The sequence below is a fragment of the Nanorana parkeri genome, unplaced genomic scaffold, assembly GCF_000935625.1.
Source record: "Nanorana parkeri isolate BGI_ZX_2015 unplaced genomic scaffold, ASM93562v1 scaffold595, whole genome shotgun sequence".
NCBI classification, from domain to species: Eukaryota; Metazoa; Chordata; class Amphibia; order Anura; family Dicroglossidae; genus Nanorana; species Nanorana parkeri.
In genome coordinates this window covers 102667-129243 of record NW_017306863.1, presented here as the reverse complement: position 1 = coordinate 129243, position 26577 = coordinate 102667, and the positions used below count along the sequence as shown (strand labels likewise).

Below are 26577 nucleotides of genomic sequence, written 5' to 3'. Positions count from 1 at the left end.
CTAGTTCAGGGAAAAATAAGTATAAATCAACTGATTTCGGAATTTCCTTTTTCTCATACATTTTTGGCTTCTCTTTACATACAGTATAAATTTGTTTCGAACAAAGCTTACTATACAAAATGATGTATATGTGAAATTATATGCATATTATATGTATTGTCACTAACAAACTTAATCAACTTGTAAGCTATACGAATCTGAGGGTACAATACTTGGCTACTATTTAGTAAGAATAGTATGGTAGTTAACCAATCTGTACTTTCTCACTTCTAAACTGGAGATCTTTCTCACCATTATGCAAGTGATAAAGAAAAAAATCATGCATTTTAAAGTCTATGCATTTAGCTTCAGTTTTGTTTAAATAATGTAGCTGCTAATAATATCAGTAATTCAAATGGAAGAATCATCCATTGCCATAATTCAATGACACCAACAAAAAGCGATCTTTGACCTTTCCATCTAATACAAGGTACTTTAAAACAATACCAGCCAAGATTACATTTTCTAATGAGATGAGTCATCTTACATACATGTCACCCTATATATCGTTCTTTCATTACCAATACCAGCTGAGGGTAAACCCTTTTCCATGTAGATTTTAATTCAGGTTGAGAAATAATTTTTGAAAACATTCAACTAATTATCCTGTCACTAGCAAGAACATTGTAAATGACGTAAAGACATTTGATAAACACACAATCATTTAAATAAAACAAACTAAATTGTCACTGTCCAATTACATTTAAGAAAGTATGATTGTGACCTTATGCATATTTTCCCTCTTTTTACATCCCAGTAAATACAGCAATACAATCCAAACACAGTACTGTACTTCTTCATTGGGCTTATCTATAAAAAGTATTATAAATACATACTCAAGTAAATCAGGCAGAGCTTTGTAAATGTCTTCATCTTGTACACTTTCCTCTGTAGGGAACGCCCTGTAAAACAAAGCATATATAAGGTTTGTTAAGTTATTTAGGGATATAAAGAAGAGTTAGAATCATGCTCTCTTTTTTATTGTGCATGTGAAATTTTCAAAATACAATGTGATCTCTACTTGAAAGATATCAGACGACACAAGATGAGCATTTCCAATCCAACAGTAATCTGCTAGTGTTTATGATCCCTGCAGAAATAACTTTTATAATAATTAAATACAATAGATTGGAGACTGTAAGGGATAACATCATCATTGTTATGGTTCAGCTTTATGCTGTTTGATATTAGAGGTTGTCAATTAATATGTAATAGTTATGATCATTTTGGGATAGTTCTGTTATTCAGTTTTGGGTTTACCCATGAATTAATTGTATTCAGATAGCTAATGGCTTAATGTCCTGGGGGTTGTGTTTTGGAGACCTGTATTGGTTACAGTGCTGCTGATCTTATAAATAGAGTGATATTGCCATATCATTAGGATGTATCTGATAGCTGTATGTAATGGGTTAAAGAAAGTTTTCTTTCTCTGGAAGGGGGCAGATGCTTTTACTGCAACGTGTATATAAGGGTGCTAGAGTGATGCCACTTATGTCTTAGTAATATCGCCTTTCCACACTGTACCGATGTACCCCAGAATCCAACGAGTGCTGGAACAACTGGTGGATGGAGCCACAGCATACAATCTAGAAGATATGTTGTCCGCACACCATTTTGCTTCAGAATATCATCTTTATTCGCATTCCGTTAACATGACATATAGATGCAATATTTCAAAGCCTCACAAAACCCCTTTGTCAGGCAAAGTGTCCCTTTGCCTGATAAAGGGGTCCTGTGAGGATGTTGTATCTATATGTTATGCTAACGAAATGCAAATAAAGATGATATTCTGAAGCAGAATGGTGTGTGGACAACATCTTCTACAGTGAAGTCCCTGACACTGCTCCTGAGGAAGACCAGAAGTTATAAAACACTCTGGTTGGGGTCAGTGAAGTCTTCACATACGGAGGTACACTCCTACTCTCAGGACTAACAGGAGTGAGGAGGACAATAACTATTTGCTGTTATAGCACTACAAAAGTGTAGGTGTTTTCCTTTTTTTAAAACTTTTATTGAATAGTTTGGTTTTATGCTATGGAGCTTTCCTTTTTTCTTTTGTCGTAATATAGTTGGTCTATACTGTGTTCTGTGTAAGGTCATGGCTATTCAGTGGGTTAGCCCTGACTAGAGGTTACAGGGAGGCACCGTACGTATATGGGAGATGATTCCTGTGAGTTTATATGTAATAAAAGGAGTGACAGAACATGGAAATAATCATCGGTGGATGAATATAGGCATCAGCCTTATCATAAACAGTGCAATTCTTTTTACACATTTCAGTTGTCTGCACTGCTTGTACTTTGTATCTGCTTTTGTCATTTTCCATATTTATTGTTTTTTGGTGTTTTAATGTATACATTGTTGTGTTATTGTATGATTGCATTGGTTGATTTATTTCATGTAGCACTGTGTATTTTTACTACCAATATTTTGAGTACTAAGGGCGAATTGCAATACAACTGGTCTATGATGTAACCCTAGAGGAATAGCATTGAAATAAAATAATAAATAAATCAATTCCTATGAGTTAAAGTATGTAGAAATTTATATGATCCAGTGTGTTCTTGTTTATATGATGCAAAGTGTTGCCTTGCAGCACTAGGTTCCTGGGTTTGATCCCCAAAAAATGCATGGAGTCTGCATGAAATTGGTAGTAGAGTGAAAGTGTAAGCTCCACAAGAGCACAATTTGATGTTAATGCCTTTATAAAAAATATTGCTGATATAAAGTTATACAAAATTATTATATATTATTATAATTATTATATTAGTAAACCAACCATCGTTTGTTTTTTGGTGTTTTAATGTATACATTGTTGTGTTATTGTATGATTGCATTGGTTGATTTATTTCATGTAGCACTGTGTATTTTTACTACCAATATTTTGAGTACTAAGGGCGAATTGCAATACAACTGGTCTATGATGTAACCCTAGAGGAATAGCATTGAAATAAAATAATAAATAAATCAATTCCTATGAGTTAAAGTATGTAGAAATTTATATGATCCAGTGTGTTCTTGTTTATATGATGCAAAGTGTTGCCTTGCAGCACTAGGTTCCTGGGTTTGATCCCCAAAAAATGCATGGAGTCTGCATGAAATTGGTAGTAGAGTGAAAGTGTAAGCTCCACAAGAGCACAATTTGATGTTAATGCCTTTATAAAAAATATTGCTGATATAAAGTTATACAAAATTATTATATATTATTATAATTATTATATTAGTAAACCAACCATCGGGTTGGTTTACTAAATGCAAATGGCCTGTTCACTTTGCAAGGAGATTTTCCCTTAGCTCAGTAAATGTGGTGATAATTCATTTTGCAAAGAATATTCAAAGAATATTCAATCTTAAAGGAGAACTATGAGGTGAGTGCTTTTCACTCACCTCATAGTTCTAGCCGACCTGTGACAATGAGACTGTCACAGGTCGGCTCAGTAGATCGGGAAGTGAGCGAACACATACCGGCGTTCGCTCACTTTTCGATCCTGTCACGGCGCGAGTGGGCGAGGCTGAGCGGACGCTTTTAAAAACGCCCGCTCAGATCCAGGGAGCTCCCGGCCGGCTGTTTTTAACGCCGGGAGGCGGTTAAACAAGGAAAATATATATATTTTTTTTAAACTGTATTTTTGCTTGCACATGATTGGATGATGAAAGTCAGCAGAAAATCACCCCATGCACTAAGCTAAAGGAAAAATGTATTTGCAAAGTGAACAGCCTAGTTGCCTTTTGTAAATGGACCCCAGTGAGTCAGTTATCAACAACAAAAATGTGTAAGAGTTCTGAGCTTTCAGAGTGGCTGCATGCTCGATCAAGGTCGGTAATTCACTAGGTTATTGAAGCTGGGAATTGATAATCCCTGAGTCATGCACCTTTAAAGAGAAGTCAGCAAGGGCAGCCCTGCTATTTCTATCCTTATTGGTTCCTTATAATACAAAATTGCAAGCTCCCCAACATTATTGTACTGATTTTATGAGGTCAGGAAGCCCACTACATTGACAGATATGACTAAGCTTTCATCAGACATAATATTATGGTTGTGTACAAATCTTAATGCAGTCACGTTCAAAACTGTGTGGGGCAAGCATCTCAATGTGACAAAATGTTTAGATATAGTCAAGATCATGACAAAGAACAGCAATGATGTGGAAACTGTCATAAGCCATTGCAATTGATCTAAAGGTATTATTTCATGTTCTCACTAATATAACTGCTAAGAGCTACTGCAATCTGCACAACATCATACTGCATATACCCGCATGACATTCAGGCTGTCTTATTTTTTTATGCAGTATTTGTCCTGAAGCATAGTTTGAAGGACATTCTTCATCTACCGATATATTTTGTTCAGCACTATTAGGGTGACCACAAGAGTACACCATTTGTAGTTACAGAGCCACTGTCTCCATATGAGAGGAAAGAAGACTTGAATAATTAATTACTACAATTATTAAAGAAGAACTCCAGGTAAACTAAATTTTAACCCTTGCAGCGGGGCTACCCTGCACTGCAAGGGTTAAGTGCTCGTTTTATCCACTGAGCTAAAATAACAGTGATATATTTACCCAAACAGTGATCCTGGCTTGCTCCTAGACTGGTCCCTTTAACCTGGTTCCTTCTCTGCTCCAACGATGGTATGTCCCTAGGTGTCCTCATGTCCTATACACTGTATTAGGCGTGATGACTCACAAGACCTCATTGAACGGAGGGGGAGCGAGGCTGAAGAGCAAGAGCAAGCTGGGATCGCAGTTTTGGTGAGTATATCTCTGTTATTGTAGCTCTCTAGGCAAAACAAACAATTACTCTTTCCAGTGTGGGGGGTAGCCCCACTGCAAGGGTTAAGATTTTGTTTGCCCGGACTTCTTCTTTAAATAAATATTTGAGTTTCAAATATGTTTTTCTGGTTGAAATATGTGTCTTGCATGTCCAATCTAGAGAGCACAAGGGTTTTCATGTAGAATTAATATTTAAGGATTTTCTTGCAGTTGGGCATAACAAACATTAAAACTTGCATAAAACATCCATCAAGTTTCCAAGTCATCATACTATATGATCTATAGTCAACATCTGTTATTTAATATTGACTGGTGGGTTTGTAACTACATTTATTGCAAATGTCCCCTCAATGTGCAAAATGTTCCTAATAATAAATACAATAAATACTATTGTTCTTGTTGTTTTTGTTATTAATATTAATACTGCTCAAAAAATACATGTTAAATAGGATCACTGTACAAGTGCCATGTTTGCAATCTCAATAGGCATCATGCACAAGGGCATATGGGGGCTATATACATAAAATTCAGATGTATTTCCTTGTCGGGAAGCCCCAGATGATACATACAGCAACCCATAGACATTAACAGCTGTACATGGCTGTATGGCAGGTATACACCAGTACCATAATTCAACTTTCTGAGATGGTTAAGGGGGACACCTTCTAGCAAGATGGGGGGAATTTATCAAAACCGGAGCATGGAGCAACCAATCAGCTTCTGTCTCATTTTCAAATCTTACCTGAGCAATCTGAAGAGAGATGCTGATTGGTTGAGATGGGTAACTGCTCCAGATTCTGTCTGCTCCAGTGTTGATAAATTCCCCCCAATGTATTTAGGCAATGGACTGCCTCCAGCCACGCCCCCAGTTACGAGAGGCATTCAGAATTTCTATGCCAGAAACAATTGGTTAAATCCAGAATTGTTTTTTTTTCACCAATACTTCTCATTTATACTGGCTTATTGAAATAGTGTTCGGCCATTGATGTCTATGGGTGGCTATACACACCACCTGTGGCTTCCCAGGAAAGGAAATACACCTTATTCACAGAGAAATAACTGCTTATTCATTCATTCCTTTTCATTCAAGTGATTATTATTCTAAAATTATTAGTGCTAGGTCTGTCATAGTGATCCAGTAGCTTCAATACTTTCTTGTAATTAGCAAGTGGAGCTCTTCTTTCAGAGCAAAAACAAACTTGATGGATTCTATATACATTGCCCAGCCAAAAAAAAGTCAAACACTGTAAAATTTGGTTGGACCACTTTTAGCTTTGATTACGCACACATTTGCTGTGGCATTGTTTCAATAAGCTTATGCAATGACACAACATTTATTTCCATCCAGAATTGCATGAATTTTTCACCAAGATCTTGTAGTGATGATGGGAGAGTCGGACCACCACATAAAGTCTTCTCCAGCCGATCCCAAAGATTCTCAATGGGGTTAAGGTCTGGACTCTGTGGTAGACAATCCATGTGTTAAAATTATATCTTATGCTCCCTGAACCACTCTTTCACAATTTGAGCTGTATGAATCCTGGTGATGTAATCTTGGAATATGCCCGTGCCATGAGGGAAGAAAAAATCCATTGATGGAAATTCCTGGTAATTCAGTATATTCAGGTAGGCAGCTGACCTCAATTTTGGGGCACATAATGCTGTTGAACCTAGACCTATTATCCAGTGGAGGGCTCTGACCTATTTGCTTAGCTAAATCATTTTTTAGGCCCATAATGTTGCTGAGCAACTGAAGCAACCCAAGATCATAACACTGCCCCAAATCCAGGTGGTGACTTCCTTTTGGCCAGACAGTGTATGTTTGTGTACATTTTGTCAGAATTATAATTTGTGCCAATAATAATGCCATTTGAAAAAGCAAAGAATAATAACTGACCTGATTCCACATGACACGGCATTTGGAGTATGGGAGAGCTTGGACAATGTCTCAATAACCTGAAAATAAAAACAGAATTTTTTATTATGCAATATCAGCAAGAAACTATGTATGTAAATGTTGTGTCACACTGCCATCAATAAAGCCGAACTCCACCATATCGATCATTGAAACATTAAAATACACACATGTAACCCGTGCTACCTACTAAAGGCTTTGGGATTCTATTTCAATAGTCTTCTGATTTAGGCTTTCCTTTTAGACAGCAAAGTTAAGGGCCTGTTCACATCATAGCATTGAGTTAATCGCATGGTATTGTGGGTTTAGCGCACTTTATCGCACAACGCACCTAGTATGGGGTAACTATTCACTTGAATGACACCCCAATGCACCTACCAGAGGCTGTGCGTTGCAGCGCAGCACAACACACAATACCAAAATACCATGCATTGTGTTGCAATGAGAAAATTATTGTCCTCACTTCTGTCCACTGCAGTTGAGTAATGCAGCTTGATCGCCAATACGCCTCCTGACAGTCTGGAAAATAAAAGCTTATCCCCAACAATGAAGACGGTCTTCTGTCTGTAGTCATGGTATTATACTATTTTCTGAGCTAATTTGTGGCATCTTACAGGGTACTACTGAATATGCCTGCTAATGTTTCTTTAGGGGGATTGTTGTAGTTTGTGTATCAGCAAACAACACTTTATAATTTGAGAAGTGTGATGGCGCTGCTTTCATCTGAGACCTTCTGGTTGGGGATGACAGTTCTACCACAAAGCTATGTTACATCCTTCCTGTAAAAATGCCACAAAGTGTATTTTAAAAGATATTAGGGGATGCTCTCATAAGAAACATAGTCACTCTTGGACCTTTTTATTTGTAATACTTGTGAGTAGATTGCAGACCACATGCAGGCATTTTCATCAAAATGCAGAAAACACAACATTAGTAAGCCTTTAATTTTTCTTTCATGATTGTCACTAGCTCAAGACCCTTAGCAACCTGATATAGAGATGTTTATTATTTCTTGGGCACCAGAGGGCGCTAAAAGCTTGATGCAGCAATATCAATGTGCCAGCACATAGCATACTTTTTATGGTCCTTTTTAATATGTCATTAAAGCAAAAGTGTTATATTTTACGTTGGGGAAATGTGTATTTTGTGCAAAGAAAATGTTTGAATTAACCAGAAATTAAATACATCTGCAGGGAAAAGCAGTTTTTACTGAACATTTTTAGTATAAGGAACTAGAACTAAGAATAAAAATATACTAATATAAAAAATGCTTAATTTGGAATATGTTCAGTTGTTATACGTATTTATAAATGTATTATATTTTATTGATACACATTAAAGAGTCATTCCACCTACCGGAAAAAAAATGTACACTTCTTCATAAAAGAAAAAAATGTTCATTTATTTTTTTGCATACAATATCAGTGGATGGCAGGTGCAATGCTCTGGCTCCTGTAGACTCTTCCTTCCTTCCATATCCATACCAAGGTGCAATACACATCTCCCTGCCCAACTCTTAGCAGCCTGGGACGCTCTGGTCACGTCCCACCCAGCTCCTGGCATGCAATGATGTCAGTGAGCTGAGCACATGGCCCCCATCCCAAATGTGAACCGCCAACATCCCGCTTCCCCTGCCTCAGGTGGCAAAAATGATAGGGACACCCCTGTTTATAGTCCCTGTCAGTTTTTTTTGTTTTGCCATCTGTGTCCCATGTGGAGATTTCACTAAAATTCCAATAGGAAGTGAGAAGAAATCCCTCCAAAGTTAGGAAAATCCCTCATGGTCTAGTGTCTCCATTGGAAGGTTTCCTATCTTTTCCTGTTCTGGTGACAAACCCAAAACCTAGGACTTTCTTTCACTTTCAGTGATAATGGTCACCAGAACAAATAGAGAGGATGAATCTCGGGGACAGAAAGCAAATTTGTTCTCTCTACTCTATCCAAAACTAAGAAAAAGCATTTTGGCTTAAGTTGCATTTTAAAGCACACATCAAATGTATTATAAGATAATTGTAAAGCGTACGTAAACCCAAAAACAAAAAGGATCATTCAAAAAGCTGCTTCGTAGCTTCGGCTGATCCTTTGGCTCGCTCCGGTTGCGGGAGCCCTTCGGTGTAGTCGAACCGAAGGGCTGCTGTACGGGCTATTCACTATAGGCTGCTGTACGGGCTATTCGACTGAGCCAAAGTGACAGCCGAAGCGGGGTGAACGGCCTGCCGAAGGCCAGCCTTTCGCCCCGCAAATGACAGCTGGGTGGAGCCAGCCGTGATCTCAGCTTCCAATGCTGCAGTGCCGTCCATCCGTTTTTTTACAACGGGCGGACGGCAACTGGTTAAACAATAACAACTGGTCACGACCGGCTCCGTCTTGTTGTTATTCATTGGCCAGCACCTGCTAGAAGACTCTAGCAGGTGCCGGCCAATAGGCTGTCACTGCTAGCTCCGCCCAATTGTTTGTTTGTTTGTTTTTCTTTTTAACCACGGAGGTACCGAGCAGAATATCCGGTGAATAGCTAGTGAGCTGCCAGAGCTTCAGCTCAGCAGATCCAGATGTTGGTTTGGCTGAGTCGAAGTCCTTCTGCACTTTCGGCTGTCGGAAGTGCAGCCGAAGGCAGCCGATATATGGCTGATTTCAGCCAATGTACAGCTCAAATCACCCGTACAAGCCAGAAGTGAATAGCCGAACCTGAAGGCTCACTTCACTTCAGCTGGGTTATTCACTCGCTGATCTGGCCTAAAAAAACCCTCATGTGTTTTTTCCAGCTACGTGCGGCACTACGCACACGTGTGATCGGCAGCTATAGAAATCAATGTGATTTCTTGTTTTGAGCTCTTCAGTGCGAAAAATTACGCGCAACAAAAGCCTTGGTGTGAATGGGGCCTTAAAGTGTATGTCTGGGGGAAAAACAAACATACAGTACATCTCTGTAATACATGCAAATTTTCCCATGTTTTATATCTGTAAAAACCCTGTAAGTACTAAACATATCTTTTGATCTGCCAGAAATCCATTGTGCTTAGTTTATTCCTAATGCTTCTTGTGCTTTAAGAAAACTCAACAAACATCTCCTTCTCTACACATAAAGCAACAGATCTTTCCACGTACGCCCTCTCAGTAAGTCGGCTACAGGCACATGATTTCTGAATCACTCTAATTAACCTGATGACTGGCAGCGCATTATTTAATTTAGACCAGTTAACCTGCATTGCTTTTGGCAATGATAATTTACAGTCCCTTTTATCTGAACTCTGAAACCATAAAGCAAAAAGGAAACAAATTAATGTTTTACACGGTAATGAGGCCAGGCACAGCTACAGTCTGTTCCATTAGGAATCCTGCTACACAGAAAGCTTAGGAAGAGAGAAACATAATTACCGTATATACTCGAGTATAAGCCGCCCCGAATATAAGCCGAGGGTGGGAAATGAGGAAGCTACTGGTAGATAGATACCAATAAAATTACATTAATATTTATTTAAAAGAAAAATAACCTAGCTCTGCAAGTGGAAAAGGGGGTACAGGGCTACATATCATGTACTACGGATCATTTAACCCATTCATGTTAGCAGAGGATCATTGTAAATGTATTGTCTGCACTGTATTAGCAGTATATACTCTATATAGAGTATATACTGCTAATACAGTGCAGACAATACATTTACAATGATCCTCTGCTAACATGAATGGGTTAAATGATCCATAGTACAGGGCTACATATCATGTACTACGGATCATTTAACCCATTCATGTTAGCAGAGGATCATTGTAAATGTATTGTCTGCACTGTATTAGCAGTATATACTCTATATAGAGTATATACTGCTAATACAGTGCAGACAATACATTTACAATGATCCTCTGCTAACATGAATGGGTTAAATGATCCATAGTACAGGGCTACATATCATGTACTACGGATCATTTAACCCATTCATGTTAGCAGAGGATCATTGTAAATGTATTGTCTGCACTGTATTAGCAGTATATACTCTATATAGAGTATATACTGCTAATACAGTGCAGACAATACATTTACAATGATCCTCTGCTAACATGAATGGGTTAAATGATCCATAGTACAGGGCTACATATCATGTACTACGGATCATTTAACCCATTCATGTTAGCAGAGGATCATTGTAAATGTATTGTCTGCACTGTATTAGCAGTATATACTCTATATAGAGTATATACTGCTAATACAGTGCAGACAATACATTTACAATGATACTAACATGAATGTATTAAATGATCTGTATGTAGCCCTGTACCCCCTTTTCCACTTGCAGAGCTAGGTTATTTTTCTTTTAAATAAATATTAATGTAATTTTATTGGTATCTATCTACCAGTAGCTTCCTCATTTCCCACCCTCGGCTTATATTCGGGGCGGCTTATACTCGAGTATATACGTATTAGTGAACACTGTTTAATGTCATTAACACGGGCTCGATGACCAAAAGCTGCCTCCTCCCGAAGTCACAATGAGGGCACCGTCATATAATGAAGAAAGTGATGACACATAAGGTGAACTTATATTTTGACATGGCTTAGACCAGGTTATGCAAACTTGGCACTCCAGCTGTGGTAAAACAACATGCTTCTGCTCTGTAAATCCAGCCTGTGGCTGTCAGAGTCTTGCAATGCCTAATGGGACTTGTAGTTCCCCAACAGCTGGAGTGCAGAGGTTGCCTATCCATGTCTTAGTCATCATCAACCACTGACCCAGGTATCAGAAGGCAGTTGAAAAGCCCATCCACCTGTTAGGAAGCCAGAGCTGGAGCCAGAGTTCTTACATCGCGGTTTGCACATGCGCATGTGACTGGTGCAGCTCATAGAGCTGTATCAGGTGCATCGTCTCTTCGTGAACGTGTGCGCATATGTGCGCGCGTTCAAGTGCCGACGTATTGTTTGAATGTTTGGCGCCCTCTGGCCTATTTAAGGCTGTGACTAGCAGACCTCCTTTGCTGTCAATTTGTCCGCTTCCCTGTGTTCCTGCATCCTGTACCTGAAGTGTTATCTGTTATTTTGACTCGGTTTGGCTTGACCCTTCTGCTTCGCTGCAGTGATTTTACTTTCTGCTTGATCCAAACGATCAGCCACACTGAGTACTGCTCACAGGTCAGGTCTACTAAGTATTATGAAAGGGAGTTGGGTACTCAACCGTTTATAGAGAATCTCAATTATACAAATTCCGACACTTTTGTGGAAGTTGAGGGCCAGTCTGTCCCTTCCTGTTGGCCTATCACTATGAAGCCTTCTTGGATAATAAGAGAGAATAGGAGACAGGAGGGGCTGGACCAGCTTTTGAAACTGATAGAAAGCATTGGCTTTTGAATAAGAGAGTACCATAAGTTTCAGGGCAACCTAGGAACTCAAGGTTCTCAACAGGTGGGTCGTGACCCAAAAGTGAGTCGCGACCTCATGTGCAGTGGGTCTGTGTGCCTTCCTCTGTGCTAGGTGAGAGGCTCCTCAGTCTCCCCCTAGCGCAGCACTGTCAGTTCTCGCACCGAACAGCCATTCACAATATGCTGCCCAGCACCAGGTGTCAGCTTGAGGTGGGGTGGGCTGGGGGTGGCATTGCTTACAGCTCCTTCGTGTGCCCTGTAGAGGTGCCTGGACCAGAGTGACGTCACATTCTAGTTCATTACACCTCAACAGGGCATGCAAGGGAGCTGTGCAAGCATTGCACATATGGATGGAGCTCCGTCACAGCACAGCAGCCCCCACTGGACCCCAGGCTGAGGATCCACTCCAGTTCTCGTAAGGTATGGAGACCATAGTGTGGATCTTAAAAAAAAAAAAAACATTTGTGTTTTTTGGGAGTGTGTATGTGTGTGTGAGATTGTCTGTGAGTGTGTGAGATTGTGTCTGTGGTTGCGTGTTTTTGAGGGCCCGTTCACACTAGTACAGTGCATTATTCGCACAGTCCTGTGCGAATAATGCACTGTTCCATGCAATCGCACCTACCGTGCATTCTGGTGTGAGAGATGCGTTGCATTGCCATTCATTTGAATGGCACCCCAAACGCACCTCCCGCCCACAGTTTGATTGCCCATACCGTAACATGCACTACTGCGACTTGGGTCATGACTTAATGACCAATTTTAAATGTAGGTCCTAAGATTACACAGGTTGAGAACCACTGCTTTAAATGATATATAATCTGCCATATTTCACAGATTCAGAGCTCAATTATAGTTAGTGGACTTGCTTCTGATAGCGAGAGGCGATATTTTGAGATACGCTTGAATGAATAAACAGGATGTAAATATGTGGTCAATGTGAAGATACATGCATTTATTAGTGGTTATAGTGCATACTACATTTTCAAGTACAGGAAAATGTAAAGGATGAAAGTAAATGATACCACCAAGCTTAAAATGTATGCACATGTACAAGGAAGAACTCAAGAAATACAATACATAGAGAGGAATTTATCAAAATTGGAGCAGACAACATCTGGAGCAGTTGCCCACAGCAACCAATCAGCTTTTCTCTCTTCAGTTTGTTCAGTTAAGATTTGAAAATGAAAGAGGGAAGATGATTGATTACTGTGCACAGCTGCTTAAGATTGTGTCTGTTCTAGTTTTGACAAATTCCCCTCATAGAATTTACAATCATAATGAGTTGCCTTGCCTTGGACATTTTTCATGCAGGAAAATGTATTATAAACTAAGAATTTACTAAATCAATCATTTTCCCCCTAGCATCACTCCCTTCACTTTCAGTTTCAGGTAAAGCGTCTGCTTTGTTTTTAAATAATCCGAATCTGATAAGTTATTTGACATAAACGGGGTAAATAATACCCTATAAGTATCTATAATCGTACCCTATAAGAATCTATAACCTCAGCAAACCTAACATATGTGCTAATGACAAATATAAATTCTATGCTAATTATAGATACATCATTCTTTTTCCTAGTGTGTGGATAACTGGGCAATAATTGTTTCAGGGTTTGGCCTTCCATTGGTCCAAAACTGTAGTTCTCCTTCTCACAACTTTTGTCAACTAGGTTCACATGAGTCTTTTTTCAACATTTCAACCTGTTTATCAATTAAAACCTGTTTATATTAACCCCTTCGTGATGGGAGACATACACTGAACGTCCCGCCACAAAGTGCCCAAATGACTGCTCACCTACACTGTACGTGATCAGTTATTTGCGGCTCTGTAATGCTAGTAACCACTGAACATCAGCGGTTACCATTAATTAATGAATGCCTTAGTATAGAGGCATCCATTAATTAAAGAGTTAAGCTTTTTCATACACCCAATCCCTATCAGGAATCGGGTGTCTGACAGCGAGAGCAGAAGCGCATTGGCAGCTCTTGCCATCACTCTGACAGCTGGTACAGATAGGTAAATCCCAATGTATACCGGCTTTTTTTTCTAAACTTTCAGCAATAGAAACATTTAGCTACATGTTTCTATTCCTGAAACAATGTTGCAGTTTTCTGATCGTTGTTGGAACGATCAGAAAACCTTCAGTGACATCTGAGCCTGAAATGCTGCAGGATCAGTGTCACTAAGGTTATTATTGGTTGTTCTTAAGTTTGAAGCAGCCTAATAATAACCAAAAAATAATTAATTAAATTATCGAGCAGTAATAGTAAGATTAAGTCACAATGACTGCTTGATATAATTAAATAAATAAAATATGTAAAAAATGTTCAAAGAAATAGTAAAAAGTGTAAAAAAAAACAAGGAAGTGTAAAAAAAATAAAAATAAATGTAACAAATAAAATTTACATGTAAATATATTTTTATACTATCTTCAATATAAAAATGAATCCCTTACAATGAAAATCAGCAGCTTAGCTGCAGATTTGTTTTTCACCCTAAGGGGTTAATTTTTTTAACTCCCTCATGACAGTGATGTTCAAAGTATGTCGTTGTCACTAAGTGTGACACTTAGTGACAGTGACATTGTATGCCAGGTGACCACTTTTAGCTTTTAGAGAAAAAAGATTAAAATGTTAGGTTTTAGTTTTAGGCTGAGAAGTACAGAAAAATGTCTAAAATCCTAGGAATGACAAATAAATTAATGTATGTAATGCATTTTTTTAGTTGTGCTATTTTTCTAAAAAAAAATACTACAAATCAAAACTGGGGAAAAAAGTGTTTTCTTTATGTTTTTTCCTTTTTTTTATATTTTATTTGTCCTAAGTGTGGCATTAGGTACACATATATGATATAAATATATAGCCATTTCTGTTCTCTAAAAAACAATATATAATATGTGTGGGTGCACTTTGTAAGAAAGTATATTACTGACGTGGAAGAATCACACAGCAAAAATGTCAAAAGTGTGTCAGTCATTTATGAACAGAAACTAGAAACAAGCTCAGTCATGAATGGGTTAATATTGTGAAGATCTAAATAAAATAAAAAAATGTTTCATGCTGGAAATACACAATGACAAATAATTATAACCCATACCCTCTTGTATCACACTCAGTGGAAATTGTAATAAATATAAATATATATTGAATACCTTTGCAAAATCCCGTACATCAAATAAGTCAAACGCTTCAAATAGGTCACTTTTCTTCATACTGAAAGCTTCACAGCACACAGATAGGAATGTCCGGATATTCTTAAGGCAAAGAAACTGTAAAAGATGGAAAATATCAGTCAGTTATCATGTAGACTGTAGTTGTCTTCATATGTGCATAAAAGCCAAAATTCTTGAAAAACTAAATAAAATGAGTGTCAGTGCCACAAAATAACACAATTTGCATTTTCCAGTACTTGTTTACGGGTCTCATACCATGGGTAAAGCATAAGTTCGCTTTAATTGATAATGTAATTTAGATGAGCAAGCTTTTTTAAATATATTAGTTACTTTTTATGGTAATTTTAGCAACAAAATGTCAATTCATACACATGACTATTAAACAAAATGGTGCCATTTGTATTCATTTATTCATGTTTTGGGTTGTTTTTTTCACTGAAACAGCTATTTGCCAATAGCTAATTAGCCAATGTAAGCTCTTAATTTCTTATTAAACTGAACTCCAGAAGGTCTTTAGAGATCATTCTCCTAGTATAACATGGGGTCAAGATGAAATATTGCATACATTTTTCATTCTGTAATAGTCGGCAAGGAGTCAATAGACGATTCCATACATCAGAAAATGTGGGAGTTTGTGTATCCTTACTAAGCATTGTCTCGGTCCAATAATTTTGAAATACAAACATTAGCTTAAAGTGAAAGTGAACTGATACCCGGACTACTACGCGCATTAAAGTACTTACAGATTCTGAACAAGTAGTAAAAGCACTTTCAAACAAGCCCTCATTCACCTCTGTAGCTAAAGGTATTGTGGAGCTAAGTATCTTTGAAATTTACAACACAGGTACTAAAATCTTTCCCCTTTACCTGTTATGTCCATAGGTTGAACTTGATGGACATGTGTCTTTTTTTCAACCTGACTATGTAACTATGTTAGCAGAATCTTGGCAGCCTGACAGCATCCTAATGTAAACACACAGAAGGTGCTTGTAAGCCCCTGGTGCCCAACCATGCGTCCCCTGGGGACCCTGAAGACAGTAGTCTGTGTTATTATTACTTAGGTATGTGTTTAGGCCAGTGAAGAAAAAATATTCTTTAGACTGGCTTCTAGTAGTTAAATGGTTTTCTTTATAATCTTTACACGCTACACTTTTTCTGTGCATGGTTGCTGGTGTGTCTGTGCCCGTACAGTGCTGATGTGCTTGATCGAGCCGCATTGCACTGTTTTGTTTTGTTGTTAGAACCTTATTGAAATGTATTATTAAAGGGACATTTCATTACGTTCTATGGGCTCACCGCAGTGTGATGCGGTTGTACCGCATCTCACAGTGGTGCGCCTAAAATTAACCTTTACCTGTAGCTTTAAAATAACAACAAATACACCTTTAGAAGTGTTCAGTAATAACAAACACATAATTCTAGATAATTGCAGGCTTTGTATTCTTTGCATACCCCAGTAATTTGACAGTGGCCATGTTTACTAAGGGCAGATTACTAGCTCTCATTTTACTTCCTGGATTTCTGGCACATGTGACTAGAACATGTGACCAAGCACATCATCTAAGAGGAGGAAAATGCCTTTCCCTGCGATGTCGTGAAATTACAGATGAGATTTCCCAGCAATGCTCTGCTGATGACAAGGCAATCCCAGTGTGCATTGCTTTGGCAGACTAAAGTCATTTTGCCCTTTTAAAGCAGGAAGTGAATGCTCTGCAAGTGTAAGTATTTAAAAATCACAGCATTTTACACCTGACATGTTTATGTTATTATTAATCATTCTACATAGAGGGATTCATTGGTAGAATTTGATTTTTGAGTGTACAGGTCCTCTTTAAAAAATGCACTACATGCCATACGTTTTTGAAACACACACCACCGGAACATGGTAGTGTGAACTGTCACCATTCATGACAAGGCCAATTGCTGGTCTTGTGTTCAGGCGGCACTGGAAAAAAACGGCCAGCACGGCCCGAATGCAGATGGTGTGAATGAGCCCTAAATGTGGAAATTACATCTGAGGTTCTCAACAGCATATATGGGATGTTTGAAAACTAGACAATTATAGGATCCTAAATGAATACTTTAAAGAAGGAACATATCACATATTAAGTGAAAGTGACTTGATACAACCACAAGGAAAAGTATAAGGATGTTCTGTATAGTCATCCCTTTGAGTTATATCATGGAATAACAATATTGTGAATAAAAACAGAAAATAAATTAAAAGCTCCACCCATGATGCAGCCAAACTAGAGTCCAACATCATCCAACACAGGGTATTTCGGTGGTGGCTGCGAAAGAGGAAGGAGCGACAGGGAAGCCCTGGGGAGGTGAGTATATGGAGGTCAGGTGGTAGGTTTTACACAAAAGATTTATTTAATCTAACGCCAAAACCTGAGCACTGATGTGCTAAAACACTCTGCACTTAAAGTAATAGTAAAGTTAAAAGTTTTTTACGTTTTTTTAAATGCGGATGAAATCAATTACAATGGGTGCTGCTCATTGATGCTTAAAACTTTTAGCTTTCCGCAGAATCAGCTGGACCTCTGAACATTGGGCCTGATATCCTGTTTTTAGGGTGGCTCCTTTCCCTTCCAGGGTCCAATGAAGCCACCCTTGCGTGTGCTAGTAAGCTGTGTGTGTCTCCCCGAACACAAAGACACAGCAAACCAAGACACCCACCTGCTCCCCACCCCTCCTTCCCCCCTTGTTCTCTGAGCTGGTAGATGGACAGCAGCTGGAGAGTGCTCTGTCCCTTGAAATCTTGTACTGGACAGGAAGTTCAGAGAAGCCAAGCTGAGAGTTGGAGCTGTTCGAAAACATGAAGAATGTTAGTGTTTGAGCAAACATGTAAAGAAATATATTGCAGGGCAAAGCATTAGAACCTCCAGATTTTCAGGTTTTGACTGTTATGTGTGTGTACACGATTGGGAGATTTCCACTCAACTCCTGTCATAGCTATACCTGTCACCGAGACCAGAATATAGGGGAAATTTCCACAAGGGAGAATTAAACCTGACAAAGGTTTTGCCCTCTGTCACCAGGCATAAAAAAGCCTACAAAAAGTTTTTTAAAAACCCCTTAAGGGAGAACTATGAGGTGAGAGATTTTCACTCAACCTCATAGTTCGAGCCGACGTGTTACAAGAAACGTTGGCTCAATAGATCGGGAAGTGAGCATACTGAGCTTTGGGTCACAGAAGGACGCTAGTTTATGTCCTCCCGTGACCCTTAGGAGAACTATGGGGAAAAGCACTGACCCCATAGTTCTCCTTTAAGTCTTCTGTGTCTGTAACAGTAATTGTAATCTTTTGAATATCTGATGATATAATAATAAAAAAAATTCACACATTATGTATATTTGTTTGTGTCCTCAAGCTGACATAAATTAATTTGTTTAGCTCTAGCCAACATGATGACACTGGAAATAACCCAGCACTTCACAGAAACCTATGTTATTATGTAAATACACTTGTACAAGCATAAATAGAAATGTGCATTAATATAGTGCTATATAAATCTGTGTTTAGAAAGTTATGGAACATGGACAATGCTTATTTCTTCTTTGGAAAGCCAGTGACATTGAACAGACTGGACTGCACAGGATAACACTGCACAGTACAGGTATAGCAAATAGTCTGATTCCTATGATATAAACCAGAGAGCCATTTTGAGAATGAGTTCATGCAAGCCGTTGGAAAAAAAAATACATAGACCTGTAATTTCTCTGCCTTCTCAATACTTTCAATAAGTTTGGAAAAATAAGGCAGACATCTAGGAAAAAAACTAAAAAACATATAAAAGGAAAGAAAAGACTAATTAACTGCTGACGAATCAGTCTACCCAAAGCTGGTATTTTCAGTAGTTGCCAGTGGATGAAATCACCCTCTTGCTTTTTATGGTTTATTTTCTGCAAATTTGGCAAAATCTTACTTTCCATGTTGTAATTGTTCTCTTATGGAGAATGCTGCAGGAAAGTCAGAGGCTATGGTGAAATGAGTAGGGTCAGGGATGTTCGTGGGGGAAAAGTGTGCTGTTCTGTGTGTGTTTTTAAGTCACCATAAGCTCACACATGACTTAAAGTGACACTAAACTCAGGAGTTAAATCTTAAAATTGCATTCAAGTACCTTAACTATTAACAAAAATGTTTCTTATATGTGTATCACTCGGCTGTAGATCCTCAAATCACCTCTGAATTGGTGCTGACACTGTCCTTCCTTCTGGAGGGGGGCTACTTTTGTTCCCCATGGTCCCTGTGTATGTTGTAAAGCCGCCACCGTTCTAAGCTCCCTCCCATGATGGACTATAATCTCAATATAAATCAGTAGGGATGTCCCGATACCGATGCTAGCATCGGAGTTAGCAGGGCAGAATTGTGAGCGTCTCCCACAAGCTGAGCACCGAGACGCGATGCAACGATCCTGCCCAGCGACGACTACAAGAGGCACCGCATGAGGCAACAGGGATCGGAGTGAAACTGTGAGTGAGGGAAGCTGGGACGGGGCTGGCTGTAAATCTATTGCTATAGTGTACTGGATCCATAGTACAGAACATGTAGTTGTACTATGGATCATTTAAAGTCACCTGTCCCTTTAAGAAAAAGTATCGGTAATTGGTATCGGCAAGTACATGAGGGGAAGTACTTGTACTTGGGCCTGAAAAAGTGGCATTGGGACATCCCTACAAATCAGTAAACAAAACATAAGATTGTAGTCCATCACAGGAGTGTGCTTGGAGCGGTGGCTACTTCGCTACACACACACAGGGACCATGGGGAACAAAAGTAGCCACTCTCCAGAAGGAAGGACAGTGTCAGCACCAATTCAAAGATGATTTGAGGATCTACAGCTGAGCGATACACAAATAGGGTAGATTTTGTTAATGTGTGTGTGGTAGAGGGGTATAGGGAAGATTCCAAGCTGGAGCAAAGTCAACTATTTCACAAAGTGATTGCCCAGGGTACAAGAGTTTCTTCAAACAGAATTCCAGGCAGATATAATAGTCACAGATTAATGCAACTCTGTACTCATCATTGTACTCATTTGCCTTAAAAAAATAAACTGGGTACAGGTGGCTACATTTGACTTATTAGCCTCTTGCAGTACCTGTACGGAAGAGCTCAACTTGGTAGAGGGAAAATAAGCCCAAGAGGCCAATCAGTTGTGCTACAGTGCCTATGTGCTAACAAGGAGCATGCTTATAGGAGGTGACAGCAGAGTGACAGAGAGTTCAATGCTCAGTGACAGGCTGGGGAAGGGGGGTCTGTTAGTCTTTCTAACTGCAAGAGGTATAAATCATGTCTCCAGCACTGCCAGAAAGCCTTGTACTCAGCCCGTTGCCTGAAGTTCAGTTGCTATGCTGTCTATGTCCCATTGTGGAGATTTCCCTTTCAGTTCCTGTCCCAGAGATGCAACAGGAAGTGATAGGAATACTCTCCAAAATGAGGGGAATTCACCATCTTAGGAAGCTATCAACGGAACAAGTGTTCCCAATGGACGATTGCTGTTCTGGTGACAACTGTACAAATTTGACTTTCCCAATACTTTCTGTCCCCGTAGCAATGTTCACCAGTACACCAGGAGAAATAGGAAAGGTGAATCTCACCAGCAAAAACAAAGTAATGGGATCATTATAGGCATTCTATCCTTTGTGTTTAATGAGACAGATCTGGCAGATGTTGCAAATGTTACCTCGGTATACTCATATATTCTATAACCTAAATCAAATATCAAATGCCTGCCTGTCTAGACTTAGCTGCATGGAGCCCAGTCGATAAAAGAATAATTGTTGGTCTGATACTGTAAAATCATGCTTGGTTGAGAATTATTCCTCTCCACAGTCTGCTAAGTAAAGAAAACAGAACTGGAAGGACATGATAGGCAGAACAGATCTTTACTTTTCTATTAGAACATATTTTCTAAGATTATAGTGTTTGTCTTTACTATTAACCTATCTGCTCTAGAAAACTGTTTTACTAAGTCATTTCAGGTTTACTCAATGCACGTGAAAGATTAACATTGATCTTGACTGGAAAAAGCTGATATGCAAAAGAATGAAAAGGTTATATATGTAAACCTAAATCACTAAATCTTATGCTAGCTTTAAAGGAGAACTATGAGATGAGTGATTTTCTAGTCTGCCAATGAATGAATTCACTTTTACAAATAATCAGAATGCCCATTTGTAAGATTACCACACAGTTATCTGAACTCAGCACAATTCTTTCACACTAGGGTCTTAACTCACAAAGCTAAAATGCCAGGTGGATATATTTTTCCCATTAAAAAAGTGAGTTATTTTTAACCCAATAAGATTTGACAAAACAGTTACATGCATGGATCTAACAAGAAATCACAGGGACCCATACAAACTTTAATGGGCCTCCAACAAAAAAAAACACCATTGTACAATACTATGGCAGGTACTAAGGACGGTAGAGGACACCACAGTGATATTTAGGTATGTATGGATTTGTGGAAGGGTAACTATTCTGACTTGCCTTTTGACATGCTTATCTATAATTTTCCTTCTGGTCTCCTCAAACAACTCCTTCCTTTTCTTCCTTTGGTCTATGTTCTGTTTGGTACACACAACAATACCCTATTGTTCTGTTGTTCTGTTGTTCTGTATTGTTCTGTTGCTCGTGAGTAGTGGCTGTGATAAGCAGCCGGAAACCGCTCAAACAGAAGCTTTCAGGGCTGAGGCATCCATCCACCGTCTTGTTGTGCTCTTCAATGAAGGATATGTCTCTAGAGGTGCTGCTCTGTCAGTTCTTGACTCTCAAAACTCCTATAACAATGCTAATATTAACTGAGGCTATGCATCTCATATTCTATGCCCCTATTGGGGCGGCACAGTAACAATCTGTCTTATTAAACCAGAGAAAAAGAAAAAGGATAAGTGCACATTGTTTAAAAGTACACTAATCCTTTGAAGCGACTCTGTCACATAATGACACTAAGATCAGTCTGTAAAAGAAAAAAGATAAATATCATTCTGGCGAGTAGCGGCTTAAACTGTATTGCAGATCTTTGGCCACCATGGTATCCAACACTTGGTATGTCCAATACCTGGTCCTTCTCTGTGCCTCTGTTGCTCCTGCAGGCCTTTACATCACTACTGTGGCCTGTAATCATGTAGGAGTCAGCGGGAGGAACCAAAGAGCTTAGAGGGGAACCAGGCACCACAAGCAATGAAAACACCAACTGCAGCTGGAGATCTGCAATACAGTAGTTTTTGACCCCTGTCTTTTGGAAATGCATTTATCATCTACTACTACAGAGTGGCCTTTGAGTCATTATTATTTATTTTCTTCTGTTGGTGTCAGTGGCACTAAGAAATAAAGTTTCAGTGGTGTCAGTCTGAGTGCTATTAACACCAATTCAAAAGGGGGCAGTTTACCATACTGAGTTTCACTGTGCATACAGAAAGGGACAGTGTGGAATATAATTTGTACAGCACAGCTTACAGAATTGAGTAGGAACTAATATAACATGACCAGCACAGCATAAAAAATGGGGCAGCATCTAATAGAAAATGTACAACCTGGCATATAAAATCGGGCAGTGTAGAATATAAAATGTACAGCACAGTGTTTAGAATTGAATAGTTTAGAATATAAAACATATAGCATAGTGTAAAGAATAGGGCAGTGTGCAATATATAAAATTAATAGAATGGGGAAATGTGGTAAAGGGATTATACAGTAGAGGGCACAGAATGGTTTTGTGTCCCACCTACTGTTTTTCATTTCTGGGGCCCAACAGCTACCTGATCTACTTCTGTGTGATACCACTTCTAAAAGAAAAATCTTGGCTGCTGTTGCGGCTGTGAGTTTGTTTATATGCCAGTACTGTCAACACTGTAGAATAATGCAACAAAAGGGATTACCAATTCCCAATCATTGTCCGACCCTACATATATGGACTATAAAAATGGATATAAATGTTTCTATACTGTCTGTTAGGAAAACTGCAAGAAATCTGAGAATGCTTTCATATGACCAATTAGGTAGATCTGAAGCCTAACTGAATAACTGATAGCTTGCTAAATTACATTTGAAATTATATTGTTAAAGCGTATGTGAGATTTTATTGACTGAATTTAGATATACTTTTACCCAGAACTCCGCAGAATGTTTAAGCTACTAATTTTACTGCACCCTATGCACTACAAATAACACATACCCCTCTGTACAACAGCTGGAGGTCTAAAAAAACTGGGACATTGGTCATGTATTATTCAGATATGAAGCTTTTTCTCATGCAATCAAATAGATGAGATTGAGTTATACTGGTAATCTTATGATTATAAAAATGCAAATACATCAGTCCTGCAGAGGTTTCTACTAAAGAAATATAGTTAACTCAATAAAACACACTTACAGTAAATTGAAGAACATACATAATGCTCATTTCATTTGCTATACTGTAATATGGCAACCTTCACAGGCACACTGTTCTGTAGTTATATAGCATGTCCAAAATAAGGAATACCCCTCATTTTTTGTATCTTTGGATGAAGTGAGACATGCAAATACCTTCAGATGCAAGGAGAACACACAAAAGACGCACCTTCACGGCTCAGGAAAGGAACGAGCTAGGTGCTTGCCTTTGGGAAGCTTGTACCACATTACTGGTGTCCCTCCCAAAGTCCGAACCTACTGATGCATTTCACCAAATCACAGGCTTATTTGTAGAGATTTTTAGTCCCAACTGAGGTAGACTGGCACATAGTGTACCACATCCAGACAGTGGATAGAGATTCCTCTAGAATGTTTGGAAGCATGACAAAGAGGGAAGAACTATGTCCTGGTAAAGATGGATGGGAGAAACCACCTTGGGGAGAAATGAAAAAAGGAAAAATGGTTTGCTTCTCTCAGAGGAAAGCAATGGCATCCATCACCTAATGACATTAGCAAAAAACTGAGACTTGCTGGGAGTATAAGGTTGTCTTTACAGCTTTGTTTGCAAGTGTCCAATCACCTGAAGTCAGCTGCATAACCCAAGGTTTAAGACCAAAGATCTTGTCTCCTGTAATGAACGATTAAAAAAAAGATTATGTAATGGGAAAAGAAAAAAAAATGGCTCTGAGGTTTATTTGTCTGTGAGATTCTCTCTAATGCACAATCTTTGTTGTGTGTTGGTACAAAAAACTGCATCATGCATGCAGTGAATACAGTGAGTATGGCTCTGCTACTATTTCAGCTTTTTGAGCTTATGAACTATATCCACTGTTCAGCGCAATGTGGACATGGCCACTATTTACCACACATGGGGGAATGTACACAGGGCAAGTGTACCTGTGTTTCTCTTTAAAATAATGGGTATGCATCCCTCTCCCTCCCTTTCTTGATTTTGTTCTCATATAACCCAACGTTCTCCTCTGGCAAAACCATTGAGATATTGTTCTGTATAGAAAAAAGCTAAGCCTATTCATCAGCAAAGAAAAAACACCCTAACTAATTTATTACTACTGGAAGAAGAAAAAAAACACACATGTTTTGCACACACTAGGCATGTACAGAGCAGAAAAATAATTGGTTGGTAACTGAGCAGTGCGGATTCTTTTCCTCCTGATAGCGCAGCCAGACAATCAGGTGTTGCCCAAGTATGCAGATAGAGCCTTTTGGAATTTGTCTACCTTCTGTTTGCTCTTCTCCATGTCCCTTATCAAATCTTTTCCTGTAAGGCACTACTGGGCCTCAAGTATCTAAGCTGCTGAAAGGGAAAAGACACTCTCACCGCACTCATTTATAAAGCGCTCCCATGTTGTTAAAATAAAGCCTGTCAACTGAGATTTCTGAAGTTCTGTAGGGAATGGCTTTAGTATTGATCTTTCTCCAATTCCTCTCTCTGTCTACCTTTCTCCATCTCCCTTTACCACCACCCCCTACATTTCTTTCAGACAAAATAATTGATCTGAAAAGCCAGGCTGTGTGGGCTTCTGCTAACATGGGACCGGCATTAATAATGCAAGGAGGTCTTGACTGTCTTTTCATTAAACACACCCTGGTAATCCTAATCACAGTGTATAGTTAACCACTTCCATTTCAAAGGAAACTATGCAGGCCATGTTCAAAATAGGAGCAAATATAACATATATGTGACTACTACAAGTAGGCATAATTTTATCAGATGTAGACTAAAAAGCTTGATTAAGAACAAAAACAAATAAAGGAAATAATTTGTTATTGCCCTGATGGTCAGAGCATTTTCGGTAGGGCACATCATTTTAATAATGTCTTCTGTTCTTTCTGTTCTGCATTTGCTGCTGCTAAATCTACTCAATGTGGTAAGTGGATTTCATGTGTAAAATTACATAAAATCATCCAATTACAGTATATTCCAGCTGTCGCTTTTCGAATGCAGCCTAGAAAACAAATACATTAATTTAAACTTTTATATAATGTATTTATTTTTTAAGCCCACATGTACACCCTCAGTTTTAGTTGCTGGCTGTGTTGACTGGGGTGATTTCTTCTCATTTCCTGTCTTGGAGATACTTTGAGGCATCATGATATGAAGGGAGTCACCTGGACAGGAAGTGTAAAAAAAAAAAACTCTAAATAGGAACAAAAGCAGCAATGAAGACTTGGCATAGGGTCTAACGCTTCTGCATAGACAACACAAAAATTCTGGTGTTGAGCTCTAACACACCTAATTTCCATTCCACTATTACAGTCACTTATAAGACTGTTATAGTCTATGCAACAGAATGCATAGAAAAGAAGAAAATAGAGTTTGTATGATTTTATAAGTCACACGTGCCAAGCTGTTGAGAGAAGATGTGGATGGTAGAGCAAGAGGAAGAACTAACAGGTTGCTTTCAGCTCTTTGTGTTTAGGCCACACTGTGCAGCCAAAGCCCATGTCAGTCTTCTACAATGCCAATCTATTCCCAAGAGCAGTGCTGGTACAGATAAAGAAAGTTATAAAAAAAAAAACCACAGCCCGATGGTGACCAGCAGACTGTGTAGATCTGGTGAAAGGAGACCATTAATCATGGTTGGGCCCCTGACCTCATAGGCTCAAGAGCACTTCCATTCTCTGCATTCTCCCTTATGTGCCCTTCGAACAGCTCCTATTTATGAGAATAAGCCTACCCCAGAAAAAGTCCTCATCATGAAATAATAAATAAATAAACCCGATCCCAAGATTTCCCCTGAAATGTTGATGCAAGCTATATATCTATTATATATTTTTTTCAGAAAAAGAATCATATTGATACATTTACATCATATTGTTTTTGTTTCATGACATTTTCTCCTGTTTTGTTCTCTTTTCTAATCTAATCCTTCTACACTTTGCAAGAGAGTGATTGGATATTAA

General features: G+C 38.8%; 1 protein-coding gene across 1 annotated transcript in view; it reads right to left on the bottom strand.

Moving 5' to 3' along the window:
• VAV3 (vav guanine nucleotide exchange factor 3) overlaps nucleotides 1-26577 on the bottom strand; it is a 194169-nt gene that overhangs the window by 103766 nt on the left and 63826 nt on the right. The window contains exons 2-4 of the mRNA XM_018562738.1: nucleotides 15228-15344; nucleotides 6712-6770; nucleotides 876-941 (exon numbers count right to left, since the gene is read on the bottom strand). Coding sequence (XP_018418240.1) covers nucleotides 876-941; nucleotides 6712-6770; nucleotides 15228-15344 — 242 coding nt within the window. The remainder of the gene's footprint in view (nucleotides 1-875; nucleotides 942-6711; nucleotides 6771-15227; nucleotides 15345-26577) is intronic.